Here is an 8,017-nt window from a genome sequence, read left to right on the forward strand (position 1 = left end):
TTTTTAATGACTCCTGGACAAATAAAATGATATCCCTTGCGCCTCATAATATACAGAGCATACAGTTCAGTGAAGATATAAATAAATAATTCAGCTTTCTTTGAATCAATCAGAACATGAAAAATCATCCAGTTAGTCTCTAAGAGACTGTCCTTTCAATCTCAATTTCTTTTAACAGTATATGGAAACAGCAAACCAGACAAAATTTACCCGCAATTTTATGGGTCTGTAGAACGCTGTCTCCATACTTGCTCCAATACGTATGTCTCAAAATATACCATGCTCCAAGTAACAAATTGCTGAATTTCAAAATCATATTTTTATTCACTTTGGAATCCATGGAAGTCAGCTTTATGTCACATGTACAATAATGTTCCTTGACAACACCTGAAAACTACTCCCTGGCTTTAGGGTTCATGACCATACCAGATGTAATGTTAGCACCGACCCACACAAACACACTTTGTGATGAGTATCTGCAGAAACTTACAGCACATGATATGCATATGCTCATCTAGACTTGCCTCCTCCTCCTGGAAGGGAACTGTCATTCATGGGTAGGACAAGCGGTTCCACCTCCTTGATTTGGCAGATCAGCATTTTCCGGTCCATTATGTCAAGTACTAATGTTGGTATTTAAGTATACATATTGAAGAAACAAATGAAAGAAAATGACTAAACCGTGGTACCATTTGTTCACCTGATAGAAAAATTCTTGGAACAATGGCCTAGGAAATCCATTAGTCACCGTGAAACTCAATGACCTTGAGCTTCCCATTTCCTAAGCAGATAGGAATTTCGTGAATCGTTATATCACCAAGTTGTGCTTTCATTTCCTTTCCCCCAAAACACTTGACGCCCCAAACAATACATACCTGCGTCCCCCTTCCAGTCTGCCATTCCAGTGAAATGTAAACATCAAGAAGATAAAACAATGCTAAATCCACCATTCTGTTAATAATCTTTTTAACCAGAACATTTTCTTTTCCAAATATTGCAACACAATTAGGATGTTTGTTATTAAAGAATTTCTCTCAAATGACAGGACAACGATATCCAATTAATTCACAACCCTTACCCTTATGGGGGAAGGACCTAGGCAGTAAGCACCCTGTAGGACTGCCGTATTTGGATATTTGGCTAGGACTGCTGTAGATGGATATTTGGCTAGATTAGGACCTTGCCAACGCCCTCTTATTGCTCCTTCCCCGAGGGTTACCCTGACCAGTCATGGAGGGAGGGATCAGGTGAAGACAATTCAAAGAAAGAAACAACATTCTCAAAAATGCTTCTACACTGTTTGGCATCACGCCCAAATATCCCCTCAGTGATTGGGGCCGCTAATGCTGCCTCATCATTTTGATAAAAATGGGTTTGCTGATATCACAGAGGTAAAGGTCAATGCTCCATGTCTACCAATTCCAGTCTAACTGTTCAAGCATGTGACAGTGTTCATATGAAGCTTCAAGGCCTAGTTATCCTGTATAAAGGAATCTCTTTCCTTTGCTAAGCCCACTCACACCCAACTCTCAGCAGTTATTGTCAAGACCAAGAGCACATCCTGAACATTCAGACTAGCTCTAATAATAATATGCCTAAAACAAAGAGAGTAAGTTCAAGCAGATGGAAGAACGTTTGTGGCTTTGGAAAAATGAACATATGTTTTTCTCAGGGACACCAAAAAAGGGGAAAAAAACAGTGTTTTCATGCTGAAAAGTGTTTGCTTTTAAATTTTTAAAGCATGCCCCATGAATAAAAGTTTTTTTTTTTTTTCTGTAAGTCCCATGAATAAAAGTTACTATTATGTTGGGCATGGAACATTGCCATGGTGTGATGCAAAGCCTCAAAATTACATTGAACGTTCTTCATTTATTTCTCATTCATTCATGCAATTCAAAACTGTATATTTATGATTCATGTTAAACATGAGGGCAAACACCGCTAGATATTATTCTATTAGCCAACAATGAGAACATTTTACACCTTAGACTATGAGTTCAGCTATATTTACAACAGGATATTGGTGAAAGGGCATTGTCTGTTGACAAGAATTAGGTCACATAAAAGGTGCCCCAAATAAAATTGGAGCTGTGGCGGTGACTTCAAAAATGACACCATTGAATGGTGTTAAAAAAAGATGGTGTACTCATGTGAAAAGAAGATAATAGAGGCTCTCATGTGAGAGTAGATGGAATGGAACAAATCTTTATTAGCAAAATAGATAGAGAAAGACCACCCATAAGTATAATATGATTTAGAAGGGCCTTAGAATTATCATAATTAACCCTGTCTATTGTAACATTGTCGAAGGTGTTAAAAAAGAAAAATATCTTCTTGTTTTATATTTCCTTTTCCCTATTTGTTCCTTTTCTATTTAGCTGTGTATGAGGTGGAATGCAACACTTCTTCAATTTGGCAATTTATTCATTTGGAGAAAAAGCTTGCAGACAGCTGGTCCCGCAAACAGTTTACAGAACAGAAATTTTCATCTCAACATCCAATTTAAGCAACAATGTGATTTCAAAGACAACAAGTCAATATACAGAATCACGAAATAAACCGAGCTAGTGGACAACACGATCACATGACACCAGAAAGAAAATAGGGTTTTAGACAGTGACAACTCGTGGTAATTCAGTGCAAAATTGGCTCACAACCACAAACGAACAACAACGGGACGATCCTCTGAATACGCAGAAAGATAAGATGTTGAGTAATGTGAACTCGGTACAAAGAAATGTATGACAGATCAACAGTTAACTACGGAAACAAATATGCACAGCAAGTAAATCTCAACAACTTCGTCGTCCATATTGTCTGTGCAGATTCAAAATCGATCACAAATTTTCATTTCAGCCCCAACTGGACAATTCGAAAACTAATGCATCAACAGTCGTGAATTTTTTGGGTATTGCACATAAATTGATGTTAAAAGAAAAGGGGGAAGAGTGAATTTAGTGATTATGATGCTACCTGGGATTGTGAATACTGTTCCAATGGCGGTTTCTGGTTTTCGCCCTTTCTTCGTCTTCGGTACCGACGAAGTTAGGGATTGAACACTTTCGACTTGAAGAGGTGACAGTAGAATTGATGGATAAATTACACAGAAACCCCTCAACCATACCTCCATATCACTTTGATATATTGCTAAGAGCATCAATTCTTCTCATTTTAAACACAACTACATAACTAATAATCAAATTCATGTAACTAACTACTATAAGATCTTAAATCTCAAAATAAAAGATATTAAGTATTATCGATAAAATTACATTAAGGATAAAAGAAAAAAATTATTAGCTTCAATAAATTAAAATTTTAAATTTTTTAATAATTATAGTCGTTGTTTTTTAAGTGTCAATATTGAGATCTCCAATATACTTTGGAGAATCTCTTAATAATTATATATCTTTTATGTAAAAAAATTATTATTATTATTATTTGGATAAATTATATGAAATTCCCATACACTTAGGGTCATGTGTAACTTACCTCTCTGTGCTTTTGATTGCATTAAATAATCCTGTTACACTTTTAAAATGTTCCAATCAGCCACAATTTGTTATTATTTTACATAATTTCATGCAATCTATTGGTTGATTAATGTAAAATTTTATATTTTTTTGATATATTAAAATTCTATATGTAGAATTATGTATTTTTTATGTAGATTATTGTACAAAATTATGTAAAATAACAACAAATTATGATTGATTGTAACATTTTGAAAGTATAAGAGAATTATTTGATGCAATTGAAAGCACATGGGGTAAGTTGCACATGCAACTTGCAAGGGAGTTTCATATAATTTACCCTTATTATTTTGTTTGAGAGAAGTCTTGTATAGAATAAAAGATAAAATTATTAAATTTATTTTAGATTCTTCAATAATGTGAAAATAAATTATTTTGTATGCATGATAGTAAACTCTTAAATAACAAAATTTAATTACATAGGAGATTTATATATGTAAAAGTCAAATAACTGTTAATTATGTGCAAAGAAAAGTATAAATTCATTAATACTACATTTTTGCCTAATAAATTACATGCCAAGGGGAATTAAGAAAAATATTTGAACATGTCTTCTAATATATTTATTATTATTACTCCAAGATAGAGATATTTTATCATCATTTTATTTTATGTAAATAAAATTTATTTTATTTTCTTCATTTTAAACACCAAAACAACAGAAAAATAACTTTCTGTTTTCCATCCAATTTTCTATAGTCTAACGCCCCAATGCCAATTTGAGATTGTTTCAACGATTACATTTTGACCTTAAAAGTTTTTCAAAATTTATTTTTCACCCATTTAGCAAAACAACCCAATAAAATCAAAGTTAAGACTGACAATGAGAGTCTAGCATAAAATGGAGTTTAGACGGAACCTAACTTAAAATATAAAATTTTTAATAAATGTCATTTGTATATACATTCAAATTAACTTCAAATAATAGTTTAATTTTGTTTAAAATATAATAAAATAAGAGTACAAATCTACAACATTGAACATAAATATGTGAGTTAGAAACTCTAAAAAACAAATTTATTATCTTCAAGTGTCAATTGTCAGCCAATACCTGGTTCGACCGGGTCATCCAACACATTTAAATATATATAAATATACATTTATAGAATATATTATATTTAGGGATAAGTTATATGTTTCAAAGATATTTTTTATGAGATTAATGACACGATTAAATATTTCATCATTAAAAATACCACATATTGCATATTCGTATGAAATTTTCAAAAATAATAACTAGCATATGTAAGATTATTTTTCACATTTGACATATAATTACATATTTCCATATCAATTATGTAAATAAAATGCCCATATCCTATACCTTAATTATTTTGAAAGAAAACTAAGAAAACTTTTGTGTTATTATTAACTTTCATCCTCTTACTTTTTACCGTGACGTGCCCAAAATATTTTCATGAGTTTTCTTTTCAAGCATTTTATTTGGCAAAATATATATTTTAACCACTATAGTTATATATTTTTTTCATTTAAACACTTAAATTTTTAGGTATTTCAAAGATACCACTGAACTTAGAATTTCGAATCAATTGTTGAATTTTTTTATTGCAACACCTTTTTATTATCTTTTTTCATGATACACCTTACCTTAATCACTTAAATGATGATTTTTTTTTTTTTGTTTTCTCATTGTTCCTCTCTTCTTTATTTCTAGCCAAAACAAATACAATTAACCTTATTTTGCTTCACTAGACTAGTTTTCCCCATGAGAGTTGCAATATTTTGATGAGCAACCCAAATCATTCAAACTTCTAAAAAACACTCCCTACAACCCCTGTTCAAAACCTTTCATTCTCCTATAAACTCTATTAAAACTCATTAAAATCAATCAAAAACATAATTGATTTTGTTGTTTGTGATATCAAACATCAAGGCCATGATGATCAGGTGGGCCACACTATCATAGGCCCACCAAATGGAGAAGAAAGCCCAAAGGGCCTTTGAGGAGGTAGGGCCAATTTTGGCCCGGCAGCTTAGGCCCAATTTTAGAGCCCAGCTCGGCCAAACCAGCCCTTGCTCATCCCAGGTATATAATGCTTCTTTCTCCCATGTTTTGACCTAGTTCTACCCTGGTCGTTTGTGACTCCGTCCAAAAACCTAGCTTATCCTCTCCTCCTATCTCACCATCCCTATCTCTTCCAAAAGCTTGGTTCATTCTTCTTGACGGATTTTTTGCTGGCTTTCGGTTTTACCTCTTGATGGCTATAAAACCTTTGTGGGTTCGATGGGACGATAGAGTGTGTGTGAAAAAAAAGAGAAATCGAGTGGAAATCGTTGGGTCTCTGAGTGAACCATTTCTATGTGATCTCTTATGCTGTGTGCTGGTATCGAGCTGGGCCATTGGAATTTCGGATTGGGAGAGCTTCTCGACGATTCACTGTAGGTGATGATTTTTTGATCTGAGCCTTGAATAGCTGAAACCTTCATTGGTGTTCACAGGGAAGTTCTATTTTTCTGTTATTGTGTTTGTTGCTATTACTTTGTGATTTGATTTTCAGACTAACAAAAAATTATTTGACTTTGTGCGAGAGTTTTTTCCCAACAATTTTGCATCATACCCCACCCAAAACCTTTTATATTTTTATAACCAACTTCCATTGCACAAACCGTCATTTTCCTCTGATCAAATCGTTTCTTTCTCCCCATAGCTTGCCCCCATAAATCATATCTAGTCAAGATATGCTGAATTCATACTCCAAATCTGTACAAGATAGACGAACGCCAATGCACGTTCACGGTGTTAATTTCTAAATTATATTTTAACCCATTTTCGTTTTTGTTTATTCCGTTTCAGCTCTTGTTTGTTTCCTTCCAAGTTTGAGATATGCTACAAAGACCCCCTTGGGTTTTGATTATCACTTTCACCCCCAAACAGTTTAGAAGCGCTCACTAAAACTCCATATTTTAAAAAATGAGACTATTGCCCCAAGCTTTGATTAATCTTACATCTAGACCCTTTCTTTTACAATTAGCAAATTACCCTCAACGGGCTCTAGATCTTTGCAACATTAGGAAAATGCTCACGAAAGGTTCGTAACTTGTACAAAATTATGAAAATACCCTTTGATTTTTATTTTACATTCCTATTTCACCGTTTTAGGAAATTAAGCCAAACCCCCCCCCCCCCAAAACTTGTGGAAAATAGCACTACAACCTCAAGGACTCGTGATTCCTTTCTTTTATACCCTTTACAAAATTACAAAAATACCCCTGAAGTGTTTTTAGTCTTATGTGAAATTACCAAGTATGCCCTTAAGGGGGTCTCATTTTCCCTGTAAAATGATCAAAATGCTCTTAAACCACAAAGAATTATCATTAAGAGTAATAATTTTTATTTCTCAAATCATCTTAAAAATCCCAATATTACACATAGTTTTAGAGTCCGTCTGATTGGATGGAATATTTTAGAGTTTGATATGACTTACATTAAGCCTGTGGTACATTTTCTTGTATGGCACAGGGGCCGAGAAAGTCTAATAAAATCATGAAAATAGCAGTACAACTGCAGGTCCAGCCAACGACCGGCATGTTGGGGGCCAGCAATATTTGCAGCTTCATTCAGCCTTCAGCTTGCTACGCAACGCCCATCACTCACTCCTTTCTCTATTTATTGTTCCCTTCAGTGACAGCTTGCTCCAGATATGCCCTGTCTCCATCGTTTCCTTTCTTTGTCTTTCAAAATTAAATTATTTATTTACGTATCTCTAATAAAGATAACAATTAGTAACATTTTAAAAATTGCACCTAAATATTAAATTGAAAATAGGAGATGTTGTATCCTAGGCAAAGGTTCATTAAAAGTCTAAGAACTCAAAATGATATTTTGTGCTTAAAGGTATGCAGGGTGAAGGTCCAACGTAAACTAGATAATTTTGATATTTAAAAATTTATTTAATAAGATAAATAATTATTCATAAAAAATTATAATTTTAAAAAAATTATGAAATACGAGGATAAATATCATCTATAAGAACTCGAATCCTAATAGATTAAGGACATATAAAGATAAATGTTATATGTATCCTAATTCTAACAAATTTTGAAATGTCAAAATAGACATTATATGTAAAAAGCTTAATCTTAGATTATTTAAGATTATTCTATATTTATCTATAAATACGTAGATATTCATTTTTTTTAAAAAAGTACGTCTTTAATATTGGTTTTAATATAATTTTTATCATTTTCAGTATTTGACTTAAATATCAGAATATTTGCACGGGGACCTCCTCACACCCTCTGATTGTTTTTTGTTTGCAGGTTCATGCGACTTGATGATGATGTTTCTAGTCAAATAAAATTATTGTTATATTCAAACAACAAAATAAGAGATTCATAGTTTAGTAGTTGGATGTGGTCAAATCAAAATGTATTTTTATAGAATAAAATAAAATAAATATATATTAATTAAAATTATGATATATTTTTTTCAAAAATAAAATTTATCATATAAGACTTAATAA

General features: G+C 32.6%; 1 protein-coding gene across 3 annotated transcripts; it reads right to left on the bottom strand.

Annotated features, from left to right (window-relative positions):
• Positions 1–219: 219 nt before the first annotated feature.
• Positions 220–3,157, bottom strand: LOC127803267 (uncharacterized). 3 transcript variants are annotated; one of them, XM_052339370.1, is made up of 4 exons: positions 2,974–3,157; positions 1,079–1,220; positions 701–893; positions 220–579 (listed from the first exon to the last, which is right to left on the bottom strand). In XM_052339370.1, exons 1-3 carry the CDS (start codon positions 3,120–3,122, stop codon positions 741–743), a joined length of 444 nt encoding a protein of 147 aa, XP_052195330.1. In that variant the 5' UTR covers positions 3,123–3,157; the 3' UTR covers positions 220–579; positions 701–740. The 3 variants fall into 3 exon arrangements, with proteins under 3 accessions (XP_052195330.1, XP_052195329.1, XP_052195327.1); XM_052339369.1 differs by having other exon boundaries at positions 220–623; XM_052339367.1 differs by having other exon boundaries at positions 245–893.
• Between the last annotated feature and the right edge of the window lie 4,860 nt (positions 3,158–8,017).

The sequence above is a fragment of the Diospyros lotus genome, chromosome 6 (genome assembly GCF_014633365.1).
Source record: "Diospyros lotus cultivar Yz01 chromosome 6, ASM1463336v1, whole genome shotgun sequence".
In the NCBI taxonomy this organism is placed as follows: Eukaryota; Viridiplantae; Streptophyta; class Magnoliopsida; order Ericales; family Ebenaceae; genus Diospyros; species Diospyros lotus.

Excerpts from the sequence above, each read along its gene's own strand:
- LOC127803267 (XM_052339370.1), bottom strand. The coding sequence starts at position 3,122 with ATGGTTGAGGGGTTTCTGTGTAATTTATCCATCAATTCTACTGTCACC. Across the intron at positions 1,221-2,973 it reads AACAGTATTCACAATCCCAG|GGTAACCCTCGGGGAAGGAG; the intron begins GTAGCATCATAA and ends ATGACTGGTCAG. Across the intron at positions 894-1,078 it reads TAGGTCCTTCCCCCATAAGG|ACTGGAAGGGGGACGCAGGT; the intron begins GTAAGGGTTGTG and ends CTGGAATGGCAG.